Source organism: Dendropsophus ebraccatus, chromosome 4, assembly GCF_027789765.1.
Source record: "Dendropsophus ebraccatus isolate aDenEbr1 chromosome 4, aDenEbr1.pat, whole genome shotgun sequence".
Lineage (NCBI taxonomy): Eukaryota > Metazoa > Chordata > Amphibia > Anura > Hylidae > Dendropsophus > Dendropsophus ebraccatus.
In genome coordinates, this window is record NC_091457.1 from 1295722 (window position 1) to 1321564 (window position 25843).

At 53.5% G+C, this 25843-nt stretch overlaps 1 protein-coding gene across 2 annotated transcripts in view; it reads right to left on the minus strand.

Moving 5' to 3' along the window:
- Positions 1–25843, minus strand: part of LOC138787808 (uncharacterized) — a 150137-nt gene that overhangs the window by 111681 nt on the left and 12613 nt on the right. For both annotated transcript variants that reach the window (XM_069964992.1, XM_069964991.1), the window contains exons 2-6: positions 25049–25387; positions 20029–20358; positions 17993–18100; positions 16843–17340; positions 15628–15984 (exon numbers count right to left, since the gene is read on the minus strand). In XM_069964992.1, coding sequence (XP_069821093.1) covers positions 15628–15984; positions 16843–17340; positions 17993–18100; positions 20029–20358; positions 25049–25387 — 1632 coding nt within the window. The remainder of the gene's footprint in view (positions 1–15627; positions 15985–16842; positions 17341–17992; positions 18101–20028; positions 20359–25048; positions 25388–25843) is intronic.

The window sequence follows — 25843 nt, forward strand, 5'->3', positions numbered from 1 at the left end:
CAGCTCATAAAGGAAAGATTGAGATTTCTCCTATTTTCAAATCCATTCCTGGCTTTGGCTTTGGAAATCTGCCAGATAAATCTCTCTGTGTAAACGCACCCTTAGGGCCCTATTCCACCGGACGATTATCGTTAGCATAATTGTTAACGATTAACAATCTCAAACGACCGCTATTGCGAAAGACCTGAAAACGTTCACTCATTTCCATGGAACGATAATCGTTACTTATGATCGTAATTGCGATCGTTTCTTCTTCTGTATTTATTCGCTATTGCGTTCGTATCTATTGCGAACGACCGAACGATGTCTTATTCAATGCGAACGATTTGCGAACGAGCAACGATAAAAATAGGTCCAGGTCTTATAAAGCGATCAACGATTTCTCGTTCGGTCGTTAATCGTTAACTGCATTTCAACCGAACGATTATCGTTTAGATTCGAACGATTTAACGATAATCTGAACGATAATCGTCCGGTGGAATAGGGCCCTAAGAGTCCATCTAGTGTTCCGTACAATCCTCCTGTGAGCGCTCATTCTCCTCCCTCTCCAGTGGTGGTCCGAGGGGAGATTGAGATTGAACGTATCTTGGACTCCCGTAAGAAGCGTGACCAATATCTGGTCCATTGGAAAGGTTACGGTCCAGAGGATCGCACTTGGGTGTCAGCACCAGATCTCCATGCCCCTGATTTGCTTAGGAAATTTCATTAGTTTCCCCCCAAGCCTTGTGAGGGTCCGGAGGCCGCTCCTCAGAGGGGGGTACTGTCATGATCGTGCCTGAACAGACATCAGTGCCATCCTCTGCGGTCTCAGTCCATTGCCTGTGAAAGAGCCCTTGTGCCTGGATCTAGCGTTTCTCTGCCTATATTCTTACCGCTTACTGATTCTGAACCTTAGCTGCCCGGTTGTTGCTGACATTGCTTCTCTGACCATTCTATATTGTGTTTGTTTGTCTTGTCCTGCGTTGCACCTTATTCAGTATAGGGAACGTCGCCAAGTTGTCCACAGTTACCTAGGACGGCTGAGGAGAGTAGGTGGGGTGAGCTGGGGCGGCTGTCAGTTGCAGGGCTGCACTTGTCTGCTGTATTCCCAGAACCCCACCTGACACACAGAGTCCCAGAGAGTCCTCATATACCACGCTCATGACTGCAGCATATAAGGGGTTAAACTGCCAGGAGCTGAGATCTCTCAGGTGCAGCATCAGAGCCCAGGCAGAGCAGAGCATATACAGAGCCCAGGCCGGGCAGAGCGTATACAGAGCCCAGGCAGAGCAGAGCAGAGCATCAGAGCCCAGGCAGAGCAGAGCAGAGCATCAGAGCCCAGGCAGAGCAGAGCATATACAGAGCCCAGGCAGAGCAGAGCATCAGAGCCCAGGCAGAGCAGAGCATATACAGAGCCCAGGCAGAGCAGAGCATATACAGAGCCCAGGCAGAGCAGAGCATATACAGAGCCCAGGCAGAGCAGAGCATCAGAGCCCAGGCAGAGCAGAGCATATACAGAGCCCAGGCAGAGCAGAGCATATACAGAGCCCAGGCAGAGCAGAGCATATACAGAGCCCAGGCAGAGCAGAGCATATACAGAGCCCAGGCAGAGCATATACAGAGCCCAGGCAGGGCAGAGCATATACAGAGCCCAGGCAGAACAGAGCATACACAGAGCACAGGCAGAGCAGAGCATACACAGAGCCCAGGCAGAGCAGAGCATATACAGAGCCCAGGCAGAGCAGAGCGTATACAGAGCCCAGGCAGAGCAGAGCATATACAGAGCCCAGGCAGAGCAGAGCATATACAGAGCCCAGGCAGAGCAGAGCGTATACAGAGCCCAGGCAGAGCAGAGCATATACAGAGCCCAGGCAGAGCAGAGCATATACAGAGCCCAGGCAGAGCAGAGCATATACAGAGCCCAGGCAGAGCAGAGCATGTACAGAGCCCAGGCAGAGCAGAGCGTATACAGAGCCCAGGCAGAGCAGAGCGTATACAGAGCCCAGGCCGGGCAGAGCGTATACAGAGCCCAGGCAGAGCAGAGCGTATACAGAGCCCAGGCAGAGCAGAGCATATACAGAGCCCAGGCAGAGCAGAGCATATACAGAGCCCAGGCAGAGCAGAGCATATACAGAGCCCAGGCACAGCAGAGCATATACAGAGCCCAGGCAGAGCAGAGCATATACAGAGCCCAGGCAGAGAAGAGCATATACAGAGCCCAGGCAGAGCAGAGCATACACAGAGCCCAGGCAGAGCAGAGCATATACAGAGCCCAGGCAGAGCAGAGTATGTACAGAGCCCAGGCAGAGCAGAGCGTATACAGAGCCCAGGCAGAGCAGAGCATATACAGAGCCCAGGCAGAGCAGAGCATATACAGAGCCCAGGCAGAGCAGAGCATATACAGAGCCCAGGCAGAGCAGAGCATATACAGAGCCCAGGCAGAGCAGAGCGTATACAGAGCCCAGGCAGAGCAGAGCATACACAGAGCCCAGGCAGAGCAGAGCATATACAGAGCCCAGGCAGAGCAGAGCGTATACAGAGCCCAGGCAGAGCATATACAGAGCCCAGGCAGAGCGTATACAGAGCCCAGGCAGAGCAGAGCATACACAGAACCCAGGCAGAGCAGAGCATATACAGAGCCCAGGCACAGCAGAGCATATACAGAGCTCAGGCAGAGCAGAGCATATACAGAGCCCAGGCAGAGCAGAGCGTATACAGAGCCCAGGCAGAGCAGAGCATACACAGAGCCCAGGCAGAGCAGAGCATATACAGAGCCCAGGCAGAGCAGAGCATATACAGAGCCCAGGCAGAGCAGAGCGTATACAGAGCCCAGGCAGAGCAGAGCATATACAGAGCCCAGGCAGAGCAGAGCATACACAGAGCCCAGGCAGAGCAGAGCATATACAGAGCCCAGGCAGAGCAGAGCATATACAGAGCCCAGGCAGAGCAGAGCATATACAGAGCCCAGGCAGAGCAGAGCATACACAGAGCCCTGGCAGAGCAGAGCATACACAGAGCCCTGGCAGAGCAGAGCATATACAGAGCCCAGGCACAGCAGAGCGTATACAGAGCCCAGGCCGGGCAGAGCATATACAGAGCCCAGGCAGAGCAGAGCATATACAGAGCCCAGGCACAGCAGAGCGTATACAGAGCCCAGGCCGGGCAGAGCATATACAGAGCCCAGGCAGAGCAGAGCATATACAGAGCCCAGGCAGAGCAGAGCATATACAGAGCCCAGGCACAGCAGAGCATATACAGAGCCCAGGCAGAGCAGAGCGTATACAGAGCCCAGGCAGAGCAGAGCGTATACAGAGCCCAGGCAGAGCAGAACATATACAGAGCCCAGGCAGAGCGTATACAGAGCCCAGGCAGAGCAGAGCATATACAGAGCCCAGGCAGAGCAGAGCATATACAGAGCCCAGGCAGAGCAGAGCATATACAGAGCCCAGGCAGAGCAGAGCATATACAGAGCCCAGGCAGAGCAGAGCATATACAGAGCCCAGGCAGAGCAGAGCATACACAGAGCCCAGGCAGAGCAGAGCATATACAGAGCCCAGGCAGAGCAGAGCATATACAGAGCCCAGGCAGAGCATACACAGAGCCCAGGCAGATCAAAGCATATACAGAGCCCAGGCAGAGCAGAGCGTATACAGAGCCCAGGCAGAGCAGAGCGTATACAGAGCCCAGGCAGAGCAGAACATATACAGAGCCCAGGCAGAGCAAAACATATACAGAGCCCAGGCAGAGCAGAGCATATACAGAGCCCAGGCAGAGCAGAGCGTATACAGAGCCCAGGCAGAGCAGAGCATATACAGAGCCCAGGCAGAGCAGAGCATATACAGAGCCCAGGCACAGCAGAGCATATACAGAGCCCAGGCAGAGCAGAGCGTATACAGAGCCCAGGCAGAGGAGAGCATATACAGAGCCCATTCAGAGCATATACAGAGCCCAGGCAGAGCAGAGCATATACAGAGCCCAGGCAGAGCATATACAGAGCCCAGGCAGAGCAGAGCATATACAGAGCCCAGGCAGAGCATATACAGAGCCCAGGCACAGCAGAGCGTATACAGAGCCCAGGCAGAGGAGAGCATATACAGAGCCCAGGCAGAGGAGAGCATATACAGAGCCCAGGCAGGGCATATACAGAGCCCAGGCAGAGCAGAGCATATACAGAGCCCAGGCAGGGCAGAGCGTATACAGAGCCCAGGCAGGGCAGAGCGTATACAGAGCCCAGGCACAGCAGAGCATATACAGAGCCCAGGCAGGGCAGAGCGTATACAGAGCCCAGGCAGAGCAGAGCATATACAGAGCCCACGCAGAGCAGAACATATACAGAGCCCAGGCACAGCGGAGCATATACAGAGCCCAGGCAGAGCGGAGCATATACAGAGCCCAGGCAGAGCAGAGTATATACAGAGCCCAGGCAGAGCAGAGCATACACAGAGCCCAGGCAGAGCAGAGCGTATACAGAGCCCAGGCAGAGCAGAGCATATACAGAGCCCAGGCAGAGCAGAGCATATACAGAGCCCAGGCAGAGCAGAGCGTATACAGAGCCCAGGCACAGCAGAGCATATACAGAGCCCAGGCAGAGCAGAGCGTATACAGAGCCCAGGCAGAGCAGAGCATATACAGAGCCCAGGCAGAGCAGAGCATACACAGAGCCCAGGCAGAGCAGAGCATATACAGAGCCCAGGCAGAGCAGAGCGTATACAGAGCCCAGGCAGAGCATATACAGAGCCCAGGCAGAGCAGAGCATATACAGAGCCCAGGCACAGCAGAGCATACACAGAGCCCTGGCAGAGCAGAGCATACACAGAGCCCAGGCAGAGCAGAGCATATACAGAGCCCAGGCAGAGCAGAGTATATACAGAGCCCAGGCAGAGCAGAGCATATACAGAGCCCAGGCAGAGCAGAGCATATACAGAGCCCAGGCAGAGCAGAGTATATACAGAGCCCAGGCAGAGCAGAGCATATACAGAGCCCAGGCAGAGCAGAGCATATACAGAGCCCAGGCACAGCAGAGCATATACAGAGCCCAGGCAGAGCAGAGCATACACAGAACCCAGGCAGAGCAGAGCATACACAGAGCCCAGGCAGAGCAGAGCGTATACAGAGCCCAGGCAGAGCAGAGCATATACAGAGCCCAGGCACAGCAGAGCATACACAGAACCCAGGCAGAGCAGAGCATACACAGAGCCCAGGCAGAGCAGAGCGTATACAGAGCCCAGGCAGAGCAGAGCATACACAGAGCCCAGGCAGAGCAGAGCATACACAGAGCCCAGGCAGAGCAGAGCATATACAGAGCACAGGCAGAGCAGAGCGTATACAGAGCCCAGGCAGAGCATGTACAGAGCCCAGGCAGAGCAGAGCATACACAGAGCCCAGGCAGAGCAGAGCGTATACAGAGCCCAGGCAGAGCAGAGCGTATACAGAGCCCAGGCAGAGCAGAGCATATACAGAGCCCAGGCAGAGCAGAGCGTATACAGAGCCCAGGCAGAGCAGAGCATATACAGAGCCCAGGCAGAGCAGAGCGTATACAGAGCCCAGGCCGGGCAGAGCATATACAGAGCCCAGGCAGAGCAGAGCATATACAGAGCCCAGGCACAGCAGAGCGTATACAGAGCCCAGGCCGGGCAGAGCATATACAGAGCCCAGGCAGAGCAGAGCATATACAGAGCCCAGGCAGAGCAGAGCATATACAGAGCCCAGGCAGAGCAGAGCATATACAGAGCCCAGGCAGAGCAGAGCATATACAGAGCCCAGGCACAGCAGAGCATATACAGAGCCCAGGCAGAGCAGAGCGTATACAGAGCCCAGGCAGAGGAGAGCATATACAGAGCCCAGGCAGAGCATATACAGAGCCCAGGCAGAGCAGAGCGTATACAGAGCCCAGGCAGAGCAGAGCATACACAGAACCCAGGCAGAGCAGAGCATATACAGAGTCCAGGCAGAGCAGAGCATATACAGAGTCCAGGCAGAGCAGAGCATATACAGAGCCCAGGCAGAGCAGAGCATACACAGAGCCCAGGCAGAGCAGAGCGTATACAGAGCCCAGGCAGAGGAGAGCATATACAGAGCCCAGGCAGAGCAGAACATATACAGAGCCCAGGCCGGGCAGAGCGTATACAGAGCCCAGGCCGGGCAGAGCATATACAGAGCCCAGGCAGAGCAGAACATATACAGAGCCCAGGCAGAGCAGAGCATATACAGAGCCCAGGCAGAGCAGAGCATATACAGAGCCCAGGCAGAGCAGAGCGTATACAGAGCCCAGGCACAGCAGAGCATATACAGAGCCCAGGCAGAGCAGAGCGTATACAGAGCCCAGGCAGAGCATATACAGAGCCCAGGCAGAGCAGAGCATATACAGAGCCCAGGCACAGCAGAGCATACACAGAGCCCTGGCAGAGCAGAGCATACACAGAGCCCAGGCAGAGCAGAGCATATACAGAGCCCAGGCAGAGCAGAGCATATACAGAGCCCAGGCAGAGCAGAGCATATACAGAGCCCAGGCAGAGCAGAGCATATACAGAGCCCAGGCAGAGCAGAGTATATACAGAGCCCAGGCAGAGCAGAGCATATACAGAGCCCAGGCAGAGCAGAGCATATACAGAGCCCAGGCACAGCAGAGCATATACAGAGCCCAGGCAGAGCAGAGCATACACAGAACCCAGGCAGAGCAGAGCATACACAGAGCCCAGGCAGAGCAGAGCGTATACAGAGCCCAGGCAGAGCAGAGCATATACAGAGCCCAGGCACAGCAGAGCATACACAGAACCCAGGCAGAGCAGAGCATACACAGAGCCCAGGCAGAGCAGAGCGTATACAGAGCCCAGGCAGAGCATATACAGAGCCCAGGCAGAGCAGAGCGTATACAGAGCCCAGGCAGGGCAGAGCATATACAGAGCCCAGGCAGAGCAGAGCATATACAGAGTCCAGGCAGAGCAGAGCATATACAGAGCCCAGGCAGAGCAGAGTATATACAGAGCCCAGGCAGAGCAGAGCATATACAGAGCCCAGGCAGAGCAGAGCATATACAGAGCCCAGGCAGAGCAGAGTATATACAGAGCCCAGGCAGAGCAGAGCATATACAGAGCCCAGGCACAGCAGAGCATATACAGAGCCCAGGCAGAGCAGAGCATACACAGAACCCAGGCAGAGCAGAGCATACACAGAGCCCAGGCAGAGCAGAGCGTATACAGAGCCCAGGCAGAGCAGAGCATATACAGAGCCCAGGCACAGCAGAGCATACACAGAACCCAGGCAGAGCAGAGCATACACAGAGCCCAGGCAGAGCAGAGCGTATACAGAGCCCAGGCAGAGCAGAGCATACACAGAGCCCAGGCAGAGCAGAGCATACACAGAGCCCAGGCAGAGCAGAGCATATACAGAGCACAGGCAGAGCAGAGCGTATACAGAGCCCAGGCAGAGCATGTACAGAGCCCAGGCAGAGCAGAGCATACACAGAGCCCAGGCAGAGCAGAGCGTATACAGAGCCCAGGCAGAGCAGAGCGTATACAGAGCCCAGGCAGAGCAGAGCATATACAGAGCCCAGGCAGAGCAGAGCGTATACAGAGCCCAGGCAGAGCAGAGCATATACAGAGCCCAGGCAGAGCAGAGCGTATACAGAGCCCAGGCCGGGCAGAGCATATACAGAGCCCAGGCAGAGCAGAGCATATACAGAGCCCAGGCACAGCAGAGCGTATACAGAGCCCAGGCCGGGCAGAGCATATACAGAGCCCAGGCAGAGCAGAACATATACAGAGCCCAGGCAGAGCAGAGCATATACAGAGCCCAGGCAGAGCAGAGCATATACAGAGCCCAGGCAGAGCAGAGCGTATACAGAGCCCAGGCACAGCAGAGCATATACAGAGCCCAGGCAGAGCAGAGCGTATACAGAGCCCAGGCAGAGGAGAGCATATACAGAGCCCAGGCAGAGCATATACAGAGCCCAGGCAGAGCAGAGCGTATACAGAGCCCAGGCAGAGCAGAGCATACACAGAACCCAGGCAGAGCAGAGCATATACAGAGTCCAGGCAGAGCAGAGCATATACAGAGTCCAGGCAGAGCAGAGCATATACAGAGCCCAGGCAGAGCAGAGCATACACAGAGCCCAGGCAGAGCAGAGCGTATACAGAGCCCAGGCAGAGGAGAGCATATACAGAGCCCAGGCAGAGCAGAACATATACAGAGCCCAGGCCGGGCAGAGCGTATACAGAGCCCAGGCCGGGCAGAGCATATACAGAGCCCAGGCAGAGCAGAACATATACAGAGCCCAGGCAGAGCAGAGCATATACAGAGCCCAGGCAGAGCAGAGCATATACAGAGCCCAGGCAGAGCAGAGCGTATACAGAGCCCAGGCACAGCAGAGCATATACAGAGCCCAGGCAGAGCAGAGCGTATACAGAGCCCAGGCAGAGGAGAGCATATACAGAGCCCAGGCAGAGCATATACAGAGCCCAGGCAGAGCAGAGCATATACAGAGCCCAGGCAGAGCAGAGCGTATACAGAGCCCAGGCAGAGCAGAGCATACACAGAGCCCAGGCAGAGCAGAGCATATACAGAGCCCAGGCAGAGCAGAGCGTATACAGAGCCCAGGCAGAGCATATACAGAGCCCAGGCAGAGCAGAGCGTATACAGAGCCCAGGCAGAGCAGAGCATACACAGAACCCAGGCAGAGCAGAGCATATACAGAGCCCAGGCACAGCAGAGCATATACAGAGCTCAGGCAGAGCAGAGCATATACAGAGCCCAGGCAGAGCAGAGCGTATACAGAGCCCAGGCAGAGCAGAGCATACACAGAGCCCAGGCAGAGCAGAGCATATACAGAGCCCAGGCAGAGCAGAGCATATACAGAGCCCAGGCAGAGCAGAGCGTATACAGAGCCCAGGCAGAGCAGAGCATATACAGAGCCCAGGCAGAGCAGAGCATACACAGAGCCCAGGCAGAGCAGAGCATATACAGAGCCCAGGCAGAGCAGAGCATATACAGAGCCCAGGCAGAGCAGAGCATATACAGAGCCCAGGCAGAGCAGAGCATACACAGAGCCCTAGCAGAGCAGAGCATACACAGAGCCCTGGCAGAGCAGAGCATATACAGAGCCCAGGCACAGCAGAGCGTATACAGAGCCCAGGCCGGGCAGAGCATATACAGAGCCCAGGCAGAGCAGAGCATATACAGAGCCCAGGCACAGCAGAGCGTATACAGAGCCCAGGCCGGGCAGAGCATATACAGAGCCCAGGCAGAGCAGAGCATATACAGAGCCCAGGCAGAGCAGAGCATATACAGAGCCCAGGCACAGCAGAGCATATACAGAGCCCAGGCAGAGCAGAGCGTATACAGAGCCCAGGCAGAGCAGAGCGTATACAGAGCCCAGGCAGAGCAGAGCATATACAGAGCCCAGGCAGAGCGTATACAGAGCCCAGGCAGAGCAGAGCATATACAGAGCCCAGGCAGAGCAGAGCATATACAGAGCCCAGGCAGAGCAGAGCATATACAGAGCCCAGGCAGAGCAGAGCATATACAGAGCCCAGGCAGAGCAGAGCATACACAGAGCCCAGGCAGAGCAGAGCATATACAGAGCCCAGGCAGAGCAGAGCATATACAGAGCCCAGGCAGAGCATACACAGAGCCCAGGCAGATCAAAGCATATACAGAGCCCAGGCAGAGCAGAGCGTATACAGAGCCCAGGCAGAGCAGAGCGTATACAGAGCCCAGGCAGAGCAGAACATATACAGAGCCCAGGCAGAGCAGAGCATATACAGAGCCCAGGCAGAGCAGAGCATATACAGAGCCCAGGCAGAGCAGAGCGTATACAGAGCCCAGGCACAGCAGAGCATATACAGAGCCCAGGCAGAGCAGAGCATATACAGAGCCCAGGCAGAGCAGAGCGTATACAGAGCCCAGGCAGAGCAGAGCATATACAGAGCCCAGGCAGAGCAGAGCATATACAGAGCCCAGGCAGAGCAGAACATATACAGAGCCCAGGCAGAGCAGAGCATATACAGAGCCCAGGCAGAGCAGAGCATATACAGAGCCCAGGCAGAGCAGAGCATATACAGAGCCCAGGCACAGCAGAGCATATACAGAGCCCAGGCAGAGCAGAGCGTATACAGAGCCCAGGCAGAGGAGAGCATATACAGAGCCCATTCAGAGCATATACAGAGCCCAGGCAGAGCAGAGCATATACAGAGCCCAGGCAGAGCATATACAGAGCCCAGGCACAGCAGAGCGTATACAGAGCCCAGGCAGAGGAGAGCATATACAGAGCCCAGGCAGGGCATATACAGAGCCCAGGCAGAGCAGAGCATATACAGAGCCCAGGCAGGGCAGAGCGTATACAGAGCCCAGGCAGGGCAGAGCGTATACAGAGCCCAGGCACAGCAGAGCATATACAGAGCCCAGGCAGGGCAGAGCGTATACAGAGCCCAGGCAGAGCAGAGCATATACAGAGCCCACGCAGAGCAGAGCATACACAGAGCCCAGGCAGAGCAGAGCGTATACAGAGCCCAGGCACAGCAGAGCATATACAGAGCCCAGGCAGAGCAGAGCGTATACAGAGCCCAGGCAGAGCAGAGCATATACAGAGCCCAGGCAGAGCAGAGCATACACAGAGCCCAGGCAGAGCAGAGCATATACAGAGCCCAGGCAGAGCAGAGCGTATACAGAGCCCAGGCAGAGCATATACAGAGCCCAGGCAGAGCAGAGCGTATACAGAGCCCAGGCAGAGCAGAGCATACACAGAACCCAGGCAGAGCAGAGCATATACAGAGTCCAGGCAGAGCAGAGCATATACAGAGCCCAGGCAGAGCAGAGTATATACAGAGCCCAGGCAGAGCAGAGCATATACAGAGCCCAGGCAGAGCAGAGCATATACAGAGCCCAGGCAGAGCAGAGTATATACAGAGCCCAGGCAGAGCAGAGCATATACAGAGCCCAGGCAGAGCAGAGCATATACAGAGCCCAGGCACAGCAGAGCATATACAGAGCCCAGGCAGAGCAGAGCATACACAGAGCCCTGGCAGAGCAGAGCATACACAGAGCCCAGGCAGAGCAGAGCGTATACAGAGCCCAGGCAGAGCAGAGCATATACAGAGCCCAGGCACAGCAGAGCATACACAGAACCCAGGCAGAGCAGAGCATACACAGAGCCCAGGCAGAGCAGAGCGTATACAGAGCCCAGGCAGAGCAGAGCATACACAGAGCCCAGGCAGAGCAGAGCATATACAGAGCACAGGCAGAGCAGAGTGTATACAGAGCCCAGGCAGAGCATGTACAGAGCCCAGGCAGAGCAGAGCATACACAGAGCCCAGGCAGAGCAGAGCGTATACAGAGCCCAGGCAGACCAGAGCGTATACAGAGCCCAGGCAGAGCAGAGCGTATACAGAGCCCAGGCAGAGCAGAGCGTATACAGAGCCCAGGCAGAGCAGAGCATATACAGAGCCCAGGCAGAGCAGAGCGTATACAGAGCCCAGGCCGGGCAGAGCATATACAGAGCCCAGGCAGAGCAGAGCATATACAGAGCCCAGGCACAGCAGAGCGTATACAGAGCCCAGGCCGGGCAGAGCATATACAGAGCCCAGGCAGAGCAGAACATATACAGAGCCCAGGCAGAGCAGAGCATATACAGAGCCCAGGCAGAGCAGAGCATATACAGAGCCCAGGCAGAGCAGAGCGTATACAGAGCCCAGGCACAGCAGAGCATATACAGAGCCCAGGCAGAGCAGAGCGTATACAGAGCCCAGGCAGAGCAGAGCATATACAGAGCCCAGGCAGAGCATATACAGAGCCCAGGCAGAGCAGAGCGTATACAGAGCCCAGGCAGAGCAGAGCATACACAGAACCCAGGCAGAGCAGAGCATATACAGAGTCCAGGCAGAGCAGAGCATATACAGAGTCCAGGCAGAGCAGAGCATATACAGAGCCCAGGCAGAGCAGAGCATACACAGAGCCCAGGCAGAGCAGAGCGTATACAGAGCCCAGGCCGGGCAGAGCATATACAGAGCCCAGGCAGAGCAGAACATATACAGAGCCCAGGCAGAGCAGAGCATATACAGAGCCCAGGCAGAGCAGAGCATATACAGAGCCCAGGCAGAGCAGAGCGTATACAGAGCCCAGGCAGAGCAGAGCATATACAGAGCCCAGGCAGAGCAGAGCGTATACAGAGCCCAGGCAGAGGAGAGCATATACAGAGCCCAGGCAGAGCATATACAGAGCCCAGGCAGAGCATATACAGAGCCCAGGCAGAGCAGAGCGTATACAGAGCCCAGGCAGAGCAGAGCATATACAGAGCCCAGGCAGGGCAGAGCGTATACAGAGCCCAGGCAGAGCAGAGCGTATACAGAGCCCAGGCAGGGCAGAGCATACACAGAGCCCAGGCAGAGCAGAGCATACACAGAGCCCAGGCAGAGCAGAGCGTATACAGAGCCCAGGCAGAGCAGAGCATATACAGAGCCCAGGCAGAGCAGAACATATACAGAGCCCAGGCAGAGCGGAGCATATACAGAGCCCAGGCAGAGCAGAGCATATACAGAGCCCAGGCAGAGCAGAGCATACACAGAGCCCAGGCAGAGCAGAGCGTATACAGAGCCCAGGCACAGCAGAGCATATACAGAGCCCAGGCAGAGCAGAGCATATACAATCACCGTCACCATAGTCTAAGATACCCTTAGTGACCAATGTAAGAAGACGTATAGCCGGTCACTAACACGTTATTAAAAAGTCATCAATGTGCTCGAAATCCACAGTTGCAAATTTTGTTTTTCCACAGCAAAACCCCCAACAGCAGCAGATGCCGTGTGGGTTTGGATTTCCCCTATAACCCTTACAGTTTGCCCTTTGTAATCTGCTGCATGTTGTGTATTTGTTTATGGTACTTTGTGGAATTCGTTACCGTTTACAATGTTTACTATTAGACTCTATGGGCCACATGTATCATCCTGCGAACGGATGATTTTTGGCGGAAAGTGCCGATTTGCATATTTTTTTATACGCAAATGGCCGATTTGCGAATAAAATATTCGCAAATCGGCACTTTCCGCCGAGTACGCCAGGGGGGCGGAGAGGGGGCGTGTAGTGGGCGGAATGGAGGGCGCGATTTACCATCCGTTCCGCCCAAATATACGCCGAAAACCTACTCCAGTCCTCAGCTGGCGTAGGTTTTCGGCGGTGCGCACCGGCGCGCACAGGATTTATGTAGAGGCAGTCCGCCTCTACATAAATCTCCATAGCGCCGAAGCTGCGGGGGCATTTTTAAGTCCGGCGTAAATGGGCATGATACTTACTACTCTTTTCCTGTAGGACAATATTCGGCACTATAGGGGGCTGATAATACAGTTATTGTGCTAGAAATGGTTACTGAAGAAAACGGCAACAAAAAGGCTTCTAGCGACCACTGAAAAAGACCCCCCCCCCCCCGGAGACTGGCCACAAATCAGAGAAGAGTGAGTATCTACACACCATCCCTCCATAGTACCGGGCTGTATCCATGTTTTCAGGACTCCCTAGGGCGGCACCCCACTTCCTTGGCTATCTGTAATCAAATGCCGAAAGGTCGGACTCAAGGATCACCAGTTGCGCTGAGGACGTTACTCTACGTGTAATATCCTCATAGCCCCCCAGTGCATCTCACCTGTAATGTCCTCATACCCTCTGTACATCTCACCTGTAATGTCCTCATACACCTGCTGTACATCTCACCTGTAATGTCCTCATACCCCCCTGTACATCTCACCTGTAATGTCCTCATACACCTCCTGTACATCTCACCTGTAATGTCCTCATACCCCTGTACATCTCACCTGTAATGTCCTCATACCTCCTGTACATCTCACCTGTAATGTCCTCATACCCCTGTACATCTCACCTGTAATGTCCTCATACCCCTGTACATCTCACCTGTAATGTCCTCATACCCCTGTACATCTCACCTGTAATATCCTCATACCCCTGTACATCTCACCTGTAATGTCCTCATACCCCTGTACATCTCACCTGTAATGTCCTCATAGCCCCCCTGTACATCTCACCTGTAATGTCCCCATACCCCCCTGTACATCTCACCTGTAATGTCCTCATACCCCCTGTACATCTCACCTGTAATGTCCTCACACCCCTGTACATCTCACCTGTAATGTCCTCATACCCCCTGTACATCTCACCTGTAATGTCCTCACACCCCTGTACATCTCACCTGTAATGTCCTCATAGCCCCCCTGTACATCTCACCTGTAATGTCCCCATACCCCTGTACATCTCACCTGTAATGTCCTCATAGCCCCCCTGTACATCTCACCTGTAATGTCCCCATACCCCTGTACATCTCACCTGTAATGTCCTCACACCCCTGTACATCTCACCTGTAATGTCCTCATACCCCCTGTACATCTCACCTGTAATGTCCTCACACCCCTGTACATCTCACCTGTAATGTCCTCACACCCCCCTGTACATCTCACCTGTAATGTCCTCATACCCCTGTACATCTCACCTGTAATGTCCTCATACCCCTGTACATCTCACCTGTAATATCCTCATACCCCCTGTACATCTCACCTGTAATGTCCTCATACCCCTCTGTACATCTCACCTGTAATATCCTCATACCCCCCTGTACATCTCACCTGTAATGTCCTCATACCCCTGTACATCTCACCTGTAATGTCCTCATACCCCCCTGTACATCTCACCTGTAATGTCCTCATACCCCCCTGTACATCTCACCTGTAATGTCCTCATACCCCCTGTACATCTCACCTGTAATGTCCTCATACCCCTGTACATCTCACCTGTAATATCCTCATACCCCTCCTGTACATCTCTCCTGTAATGTCCTCATACCCCTGTACATCTCACCTGTAATGTCCTCATACCCCTGTACATCTCACCTGTAATGTCCTCATACCCCTGTACATCTCACCTGTAATGTCCTCATACCCCTCCTGTACATCTCACCTGTAATGTCCTCATACCCCTGTACATCTCACCTGTAATGTCCTCATACCCTCCTGTACATCTCACCTGTAATGTCCTCATACCCCCCTGTACATCTCACCTGTAATGTCCTCACACCCCTGTACATCTCACCTGTAATGTCCTCATACCCCTGTACATCTCACCTGTAATGTCCTCATACCCCCCTGTACATCTCACCTGTAATGTCCTCATACCCCCTGTACATCTCACCTGTAATGTCCTCATACCCCTCTGTACATCTCACCTGTAATGTCCTCACACCCCTGTACATCTCACCTGTAATGTCCTCATACCCCCCTGTACATCTCACCTGTAATGTCCTCATACCCTCCTGTACATCTCACCTGTAATGTCCTCATACCTCCTGTACATCTCACCTGTAATGTCCTCATACCCTCCTGTACATCTCACCTGTAATGTCCTCATACCCCCCTGTACATCTCACCTGTAATGTCCTCACACCCCTGTACATCTCACCTGTAATGTCCTCATACCCCTGTACATCTCACCTGTAATGTCCTCATACCCCCTGTACATCTCACCTGTAATGTCCTCATACCCCTCTGTACATCTCACCTGTAATGTCCTCATACCCCTGTACATCTCACCTGTAATGTCCTCATACCCCTCCTGTACATCTCACCTGTAATGTCCTCATACCTCTCCTGTACATCTCACCTGTAACCTTCAGTTCCAGCTCTTGTTCTGCCTGTGTATGTGTCGGAGGGTGATAGGTTCTACAGACGTATCTGACCGTATCTTCCGTCACATGTGGTCTTATAATTAGGGCACTCTGGAAGCTGTAGGACTTGTCATCGAGCTCGTCCTCTGTCACATTGTGGACACCATCTTTTTTCTTGGCCTCCTCATTAGACTTCCAGGTTACGATCTCCGTCTCCTGGTTCTTCTGGTCCTTCTTCAGCCACGTTATATGTAGAGGCTTGGGTTTAAATCCAATAATTGGACAAGTCAGCGTCATGGGCTCCTGGTGGGTCATATACACTGGACTGACGATCTTCAGTAACCTTGGAGGAACTAGAAGAAAGTGGGAGAATCTGGTGATGGAACCATGAGAGGTGGTCTGTACAGGTCCCTGTATGCCTTATACTTTAGTAAACCGTACCTGCCGCTCACGGGGGGTTTTGCCATCAGTATAAGGTGTATGGGACCTTCCCCACCATCCGCCGACAGATAATATCACTAGAGATAAGGATTGGGTGTACACAGGAATGATCAGCCTTTTAACTGTACAATTGCACCCTAAAGTTTGTTCCTGAAAGGTGAATCATGGGTTTACGGCCTTACTTTTATCCCATGACCCATAGACCTACCACTAAATTGTTTCTGAGGCTACACCATCATCTACTGCTTAGAGTTAGTATTAACCACAGACAATGTATCGGCCCATAGGCTACAATGTAGAAGCTTCCGGAATAGGGGTGCAGCTATGTCTTACACTTCCCTATGAATAGTCCCCTATACGATCAGTAAGTTGAGATCCAGAGTTTGCACCTTCAGTCTACATTGAGCAGATGAGGAGGCTCCGGCCATAGGTGTTCCTGCTGTCCTGACTACAGAAGACGACACAGGATCTAGGTGTATTCTGGAGACCAGTTGGGGCCTAGTCAGTCTGAGGAGCCTTTGATTATTCCCTATATCCCTGGATAACCCTGGTCAGACATATTATGGTGGTACCCCAGGCCGGAGATCCACTCCAACCACTGAGATTGGCAGCGGGGTATGGAGGTCAGACATATTATGGTGATACCCCGGGCCAGAGATCCACTCCAACCACTGAGATTGGCGGAGATTGGAGAAGAGTGACATCACCAAAAGCAATAAAGATGGATCAGGAAGAAAGTGAAGAACAAAAACGTCCACAGTGTACATTACCTCCGATGATGCGCAGAGTTCTCTTCTTGGAGACGGCCGCCGCCAGGGCCGGGTGTGACACATGTACAGAGAATTCTGCCTCATTGTCTTCCCAATAGCTGGGAGTGATGTGAAGAGAACACTGACCGCTGTAAGTGTGAAGTCTACGCCATGGGACACAGCGGAGGAGACCGGATCTATTGGGTGTTATTATCGGTCTCATGTTCAGCTGTAGGGGCCCCTGTGTGTGACTGACATCCCCATTCATCAGTCTCTGCTGTTCTATATCCACAGCCACCCTACCACCCCCATCATTGTCCTCCATCCTCTCTCCGGCTGAGGGATCCGCGTCTCTGGATCTCCAGGTGTGGATCATCATCATCTCCGCTCCACGTCTCTTCAGACCCACAGAGATCTCCAGGTCGTTGGGCCTGAAGCTCGTAATGTGACAAGTCAGAGTCGTCCTGCTCATGTCGATCAGCTGATCATTCCCGAAGATCTCAGAAAGGTTGGGGGGATCTGTAGGGAGTAAGGAGATACAACATTACACTGGGAACCAGCACAACCAGTGAGCACATACTGGCAGAATGGGGTGCAGAGTCCCAGAACAATATTCGATATGTGTCTTATGGCTGATTGTGGAGTTGTATGTTTCTCTATGGGACACGCGATTCAGCATCCTGTAGACAAAACAGCGGTAAGATGCAGCTGGCCAGAGACATCTCCTCCTGAGGATCTCACCCCTGCTGGGTATAATCTCTCTAATCTCTCTCCTGCTGTTACTACCAGGTAGCGGCCCACTGCACCAGCCTCCCCTCTGACTGTAGCACTGGGGTTATGTGACCCACCTGACCTATTTGGGGACCACTTTAGGGTTCGTAACCTGGTGTCCTCTAGCAGCACAAGCTTCTCCAGCTTGGAGAGGGATAAAGGGTGAAGACCAAGAGGACACTTAGACTCCGCTCCCCGGTGTGCCCAATGCCCACGTAACAGCGGGTCCACACTGGTTGGGATGTTACAGTGACAACCGCTGTGGAAGCTGTAATGTCACCAATAGATATAATAGATAACCAGAGGAGGAGGAAATCTCATGCCGTCACTGCGCACCCAACAGCGGTAGCCAAGATGTCGCTGATCGTTACTGATCCCCGGATCCCTCCACACCACTCACCTTTCTTAATCACATTGTTGTATAGGAACACGGTAAATAATAGAAGCGTCACAGAGAGAAGCGTCAGGACCACAGCAGTGACAACCATCCCGGAGTTATCTTCTTGCTCTGTAATCACAAGAAATAAGTGAAAATCCAGACATGTGACCAATGGATGTGATCCTGCAATGAGCGTGGTGTAAAGACGCATGCATTAGACGGCTCAACATGCGGGGTAAGCGGCTCCATAGTCATGCGGGGTAAGCGGGCTCCATAGTCATGCGAGGTAAGGAGGCTCCATAGTCATGCGGGGTAAGCGGGCTCCATAGTCATGCTGGGTAAGCGGGCTCCATAGTCATGCGGGGTAAGGAGGCTCCATAGTCATGCGGGGTAAGCGGGCTCCATAGTCATGCGGGGTAAGCGGGCTCCATAGTCATGCGGGGTAAGGAGGCTCCATAGTCATGCGGGGTAAGCGGGCTCCATAGTCATGCGGGGTAAGGAGGCTCCATAGTCATGCGGAGTAAGGGGGCTCCATAGTCATGCGAGGTAAGGAGGCTCCATAGTTATGCGGAGTAAGCGGGCTCCATAGTCATGCGGGGTAAGCGGGCTCCATAGTCATGCGAGGTAAGGAGGCTCCATAGTCATGCTGGGTAAGCGGGCTCCATAGTCATGCTGGGTAAGCGGGCTCCATAGTCATGCTGGGTAAGCGGGCTCCATAGTCATGCGGGGTAAGCGGGCTCCATAGTCATGCGGGGTAAGGAGGCTCCATAGTCATGCGGGGTAAGCGGGCTCCATAGTCATGCGGGGTAAGGAGGCTCCATAGTCATGCTGGGTAAGCGGGCTCCATAGTCATGCGGGGTAAGCGGGCTCCATAGTCATGCGGGGTAAGGAGGCTCCATAGTCATGCGGGGTAAGGAGGCTCCATAGTCATGCGGAGTAAGCGGGCTCCATAGTCATGCGGGGTAAGCGGGCTCCATAGTCATGCGGGGTAAGCGGGCTCTATAGTAATGCAGGGTAAGCGGGCTCCATAGTCATGCTGGGTAAGCGGGCTCCATAGTCATGCGGGGTAAGCGGGCTCCATAGTCATGCGGGGTAAGCGGGCTCCATAGTCATGCGGGGTAAGCGGGCTCCATAGTCATGCGGGGTAAGCGGGCTCCATAGTCATGCGGGGTAAGCGGGCTCTATAGTAATGCAGGGTAAGCGGGCTCCATAGTCATGCTGGGTAAGCGGGCTCCATAGTCATGCGGGGTAAGCGGCTCCATAGTCATGCGGGGTAAGCGGGCTCCATAGTCATGCGGGGTAAGCGGGCTCCATAGTCATGCGGGGTAAGGAGGCTCCATAGTCATGCGGGGTAAGCGGGCTCCATAGTCATGCTGGGTAAGCGGGCTCCATAGTCATGCTGGGTAAGCGGGCTCCATAGTCATGCGGGGTAAGCGGGCTCCATAGTCATGCGGGGTAAGCGGGCTCCATAGTCATGCGGGGTAAGGAGGCTCCATAGTCATGCGGGGTAAGCGGGCTCCATAGTCATGCTGGGTAAGCGGGCTCCATAGTCATGCTGGGTAAGCGGGCTCCATAGTCATGCTGGGTAAGCGGGCTCCATAGTCATGCGAGGTAAGGAGGCTCCATAGTCATGCGAGGTAAGGAGGCTCCATAGTTATGCGGGGTAAGCGGGCTCCATAGTCATGCTGGGTAAGCGGGCTCCATAGTCATGCTGGGTAAGCGGGCTCCATAGTCATGCTGGGTAAGCGGGCTCCATAGTCATGCTGGGTAAGCGGGCTCCATAGTCATGCGAGGTAAGGAGGCTCCATAGTCATGCGAGGTAAGGAGGCTCCATAGTCATGCGAGGTAAGGAGGCTCCATAGTCGGGGTAAGCGGGGCTGCTCGCTGCTATAACCAGCTGTCTTATGATAAGTGATGATGCCGGGAGTCCTGTAAGAGTCCAGCCTGTGGTATACTGTCAGCTTACGGACCATATATCACCGAGGTGTGAATGCAGCCATAGTCCGCTAGTTCTATATGATATCACAGCTTATTGGTGGAGGAATAAAGTAACTCACCTGTGACGGTCAGGGTGAAGTCCTTCTTCAGGTCCTGCTCCAGAGATCGATGCCTCACCACACAGGAATATCTATGGCCGTCATCCTCCATTGTAGGATATAAGGTCAGGTGACTGGTAACATTGAACGTCCCATCTGTATTATTGATGGGGTCTCCGGTGCAGGTTCTTTGCTGCAGGGCCGCACTTACTGAAGAATCCTTCTGGTATCGCACCCATTGTATAGTAATATCTTTAGGGTAGAAGGTAGTGACTTCACATGCCACTGATCTCTCACTTCCCACCTCCACATGGATGGCGTCTCCAGGTACCAGGACAGCGGAGGGCACAGCTACAGAAGAGAAGACACAACGCTGAGATACAGAGACAGAGTCGTATGTACATATATTACTGATCCTGAGATACATGCTGTATTATACTCCAGAGCTGCACTCACTATTCTGCTGGTGGGGTCACTGTGTACATACATTACTGATCCTGAGATACATGCTGTATTATACTCCAGAGCTGCACTCACTATTCTGCTGTGGGGTCACTGTGTACATACATTACTGATCCTGAGATACATGCTGTATTATACTCCAGAGCTGCACTCACTATTCTGCTGGTGGGGTCACTGTGTACATACATTACTGATCCTGAGATACATGCTGTATTATACTCCAGAGCTGCACTCACTATTCTGCTGGTGGGGTCACTGTGTACATACATTACTGATCCTGAGTTACATCCTGTAGATCTATTATTCAAAAATGTAAAACATTAAAACAATAAACGTCCATAAACCTATTGGCTGGTCCAAACACACCGCTGACCTCCTCATTGACCTCGGCAGAGTGCCCGAGGAGAGACACTCATTAAACACCTTATAGAACTTATATGTTAAAGGGAACCTGTCACCCCCAGTGCCGGGGTGACAGGCTCCCGACCCCCCACTAGAGCACCTTATACGTACCTGATCCTGCTTCTTGAGACGGTCGGGTGACTGAGATATCAGTGCCCGAAGCCCGGCGCGGGCGATCATGAGATGAGTCCGACGCTCATAGAGAATGACTGGTGAGTCTGACGCTCATAGAGAATGACTGGTGAGTCCGACGCTCATAGAGAATGACTGGTGAGTCCGACGCTCATAGAGAATGACTGGTGAGTCCGACGCTCATAGAGAATGACTGGTGAGTCCGACGCTCATAGAGAATGACTGGTGAGTCCGACGCTCATAGAGAATGACTGGTGAGTCCGACGCTCATAGAGAATGACTGGTGAGTCCGACGCTCATAGAGAATGACTGGTGAGTCCGACGCTCATAGAGAATGACTGGTGAGTCCGACGCTCATAGAGAATGACTGGTGAGTCCGACGCTCATAGAGAATGACTGGTGAGTCCGACGCTCATAGAGAATGACTGGTGAGTCCGACGCTCATAGAGAATGACTGGTGAGTCCGACGCTCATAGAGAATGACTGGTGAGTCCGACGCTCATAGAGAATGACTGGTGAGTCCGACGCTCATAGAGAATGACTGGTGAGTCCGACGCTCCGTCATTCTTTATGAGTGTTGGACTCCTCTCAGGAGCGTGCGCAGGGCTTCGGGCACTGATATCTCCGTCACCCGACCGAATCAAGAAGCGGGACCAGGTACGTATAGGGCGCTCTAGCGGGGGGTCGGGAGCCTGTCACCCCGGCACTGGGGGTGACAGGTCCTCTTTAAGCTATCTTGAGCAGGTGAGAGGGGTCTACACCTGGTTCAGAGAAAGTTTCAGTCAAGAAAGTTGAGACCTTATCCCGATCTGGATCCTTGGAGATGTAGACATGTGGACATCCACCAGGCGAGCCTCACTAGCTATACTATTCAGGGCGACGCCATCATAAGTCAGCTTGTCTCTGGAACCTCCCCTATCCTGGGGCCTCGTGACAGCATTGAAGTCCCCTCCAAAGACCTCCTGCCGACTTGTAAAAAATAGGGCTGGATCCTCATAAAGGGAAACTTCCGATCTCACTTCTGTGGACCATAGATGTTAATAAGGTGAAGTTCCTGTCCCTTCATGAGAACATCTACATCTAACATGAGTTTCTTTATCCCCACCACGATCCTCATCTGAAGATGTCCCCCTTTGATTACATTTTCCTCGTCCCGTGACTCTGGGCCAATCGCCTCTCCTCCAGGGCAGACCAATCAGAGGGAGGATGGTTGTATCTTCCTTTGGCATCTGGGGGTTGGGAGAAGATCTCCCCTTTTCTTATTCTTTCAGTGCCCAGCTTGTGCTCTACCCATCACCCACAATCCTCATCCGCGCTCTCACCATGGGAGGACAGTGAGGAGATGGCACCTTCTTCTTTCTGAATCCTCCGAATCTCATTCAGAGATCACTATTCCTCAAAGCCTCAGCAGTAAGACTGGCCTCAGGGACAAGATCAGAGGCTCCAAAGAAACAGCAGCACCCCCCCCCCCCCCCCCCCCCCACACACACACACACTTATATGATTTCCAAAAAAGAAACCACAGCACCAGTGCCAAGAGCCACCGGAGCTCTCTCAGCTGACTGTCACTCAGCCGCCCACCGTCCTCTCATTAGGAAGTGAGCTAACGCACCAGTCTTGGAGCTGGGCCACTATCACTGTCCGACCTCACGGCCAGTACCTTACCAGAGAAACAGAGACAAAGCTTACCACCATACTCTCCCCATTCTCCACAACAGAACTCAGGCCGGGCTGAGATATGGGGTTCACACAGTGAGCTGACCCTGAGGCCAGTCCGGGGGGCACAGGGAGGGGGGAATATACAAATGTTACCTGCTCCTGAAGCTTGGCGTTCAAGGGTTCATTCCCGAAACGTGTAGGCCTCAGTTTTTATTGTGTATTTTTTTCTTCTTTTTCTATTTTATGTCAACGTAAATAAAGTTTTTCCATTTTAGAAGCTGTGGATTCCTTTTTCTATTTTTGCATATGGATCACCAGTTTGGCGGCCCGCTCTTTACCTACTTGCTTCTATCACCTGGGGATCACCTCCAGTGACTACACTCTCGCAGGGTGAGCTGATTTTTTCTTTTTTTTTTTATAAATAATGTTTATTTATCTTAGTCTTTTTCCCAGGCGCCTCCTGTGGTAACACCTCTCCTCTGTGAAGCCCTGGTGACTCCCGGAGCTGGATCTGGGCCATCAGCGCCCCTCCCTGGTAACTGGTGTTGCTTTCATCCCCCGAACCGTGGCTAGATGACAGTGCTGCTTGCCCTGCAGGGAGCCCACTGTATGGGGTCTGTTGTTGGGGACCCCTGGGTGGATTTGTCTCAACATCACATACCTCCGCAGCGTCTCCTTCCTCCGCCACCCGGCTCTGGCTGGAGCCCTCTCAGCCCTCTCCGCTTTTCTCTCTCCATTTCTGCAAACCTGTCATTATTCTGTAGTTTCTCTTTAAGCGGCCCGCTGTTCTCCAGAATAAAAGTTCTCTTTTTCACTATGTTTTTTATGTCAGCTTTCAGACGCTTCATTTTCGCTGATAGCTCAGCCTTTTGCTGCTTAGCAGCAGTGTCCATCAATGCTTTTACAGCACATACCTCCTCCTGGAGCTTGTACAGCTGGTTCCTGGTGTCCTCATACCCATGGAGGCTCGCAGCGATCTGGAGGCCATATCTCTGCCCAGTCTCCTGAAGCTTGTACAGGTGGTTCCTGGCGTCCTCATACCTACGGAGGCTCTCAGTGATCTGGAGGCCATATCTCTGCCCAGTCTCCTGAAGCTTGTACAGGTGGTTCCTGGCGTCCTCATACCCATGAAGGCTCTCAGCGATCTGGAGGCCATATCTCTGCCCAGTCTCCTGAAGCTTGTACAGGTGGTTCCTGGCGTCCTCATACCTACGGAGGCTCTCAGTGATCTGGAGGCCATATCTCTGCCCAGTCTCCTGAAGCTTGTACAGGTGGTTCCTGGCGTCCTCATACCCATGAAGGCTCTCAGCGATCTGGAGGCCATATCTCTGCCCAGTCTCCTGAAGCTTGTACAGGTGGTTCCTGGCGTCCTCATACCTATGGAGGCTCTCAGTGATCTGGAGGCCATATCTCTGCCCAGTCTCCTGAAGCTTGTACAGGTGGTTCCTGGCGTCCTCATACCTACGGAGGCTCTCAGTGATCTGGAGGCCATATCTCTGCCCAGTCACCTGAAGCTTGTACAAGTGGTTCCTGGCGTCCTCATACCTATGGAGGCTCTCAGTGATCTGGAGGCCATATCTCTGCCCAGTCTCCTGAAGCTTGTACAGGTGGTTCCTGGTGTCCTCGTACCTACGGAGGCTCTCAGTGATCTGGAGGCCATAGCTCTGCCCAGTCTCCAGAGCCCGCCACACTCCCCAATCTTCCTCCATGGGCAGACAGCCCATGTCACTGTGTCCCTGCTCACACTGTCCCGACTTGGTCCTACAGTACCTGCAGCATATTCAGAACTTCTTGTACTTGTAGTTCTGTTACTTTCTGCAGCAGCCGTGCGGCTACCCTTTATTGCTATGGGTTCAGGGATGGCTGGAGAAACATCACTGCATCTCCTAGTAGAACACCTCTGATACACCTCCTGATGGTGTTCCCTCTGCTGCTGGTCACTGGGTTCCTCTACCCCAGATGGACCTGGTTGGGGGGGGGGGGGGGGGGGCAGGAGTTGGGGTTCTCCTCTTTTCGCTCAAACTTGGGCCTGCACCTCCCACCCCCTTCCTCCTGGGGAGAAGAGGGTGCAACCCATAAACAAAGACAGGACTTCCCCAAGATGCACAGCGCACAAAACGATCCTGACAGCAAACACAGGAACAGGAAGAAGCACCCTCTAGTGGCCAGACTCCAGAGCTGCACTCATTATTCTGCTGGTGGTGGTCACTGTGTACAAACATTACGTTACTGATCCTGTACTGATCCTGAGTTCTATCCTGTATCAGGTGACAGCGGAACTGTGCACTGAAAGGGACTGTTCATACTTTACATTAACCCTACAAGGCTGTGAATGAGGCTGGCGCCTCCTACTGGTATAGAGCAGTATTACACACGTGTGACTCACCTGACACCTGCAGAGAGCTCTTCCCTTCCCTGGACTCCGGGGTCACTAGAACAGTGCAGGTGTACTCTCCCTCATCAGAGAACTGCACCCGCGGGAGGTGAAGTGTGGCGTTTCCTCTCTGTATATCACTCTCCGCCTCCATGTACGCTCCTTCTCTGAAGGCCTCTGGTCGTCCTGGTATATATCTGTATACTTCAGCTTTGCTTCCATTCACTGGTCTGGTCCAGTGCACATTAATAGTTTTCCCCGGAGTAAATTCTGAAAATTCACAGAGAATGGCGGCCTCCTCGCCTCTCAGCACTGAGATCTGCGGGGTCCTCATGGTGACTCTCAGACCATCTACAGAGGAGAAGAGGACAGGTTAGAGGCCGAAACATCAGGTGTCCATTAGGTATAATGATATATTCACTCCCTGCTCTGTGTAAGTCTGATCCTACTTTCTGCAGCTCACAGCTCTGCTGTATAGACTGTGACAGCCTGAACAGAGTCATCTCATTATCCTTAGAGGGCGGGGTCAGTACAATCAAATCATTAGAGGGCGGGGTCAGCAGAGTCATCTCATCATTAGAAGGAGGGGTCAGCAGAGTCATCTCATCATTAGAGGGCGGGGTCAGTACAATCATATATCATTAGAGGGAGGGGTCAGCAGAGTCATCTTATCATTAGAGGGAGGGGTCAGCAGAGTCATCTCATCATTAGAGGGCGGGGTCAGCACAGTCATGTCATCATTAAAGGGCGGGTTCAGTACAATCATATATCATTAGAGGGAGGGGTCAGTACAATCATATCATTAGA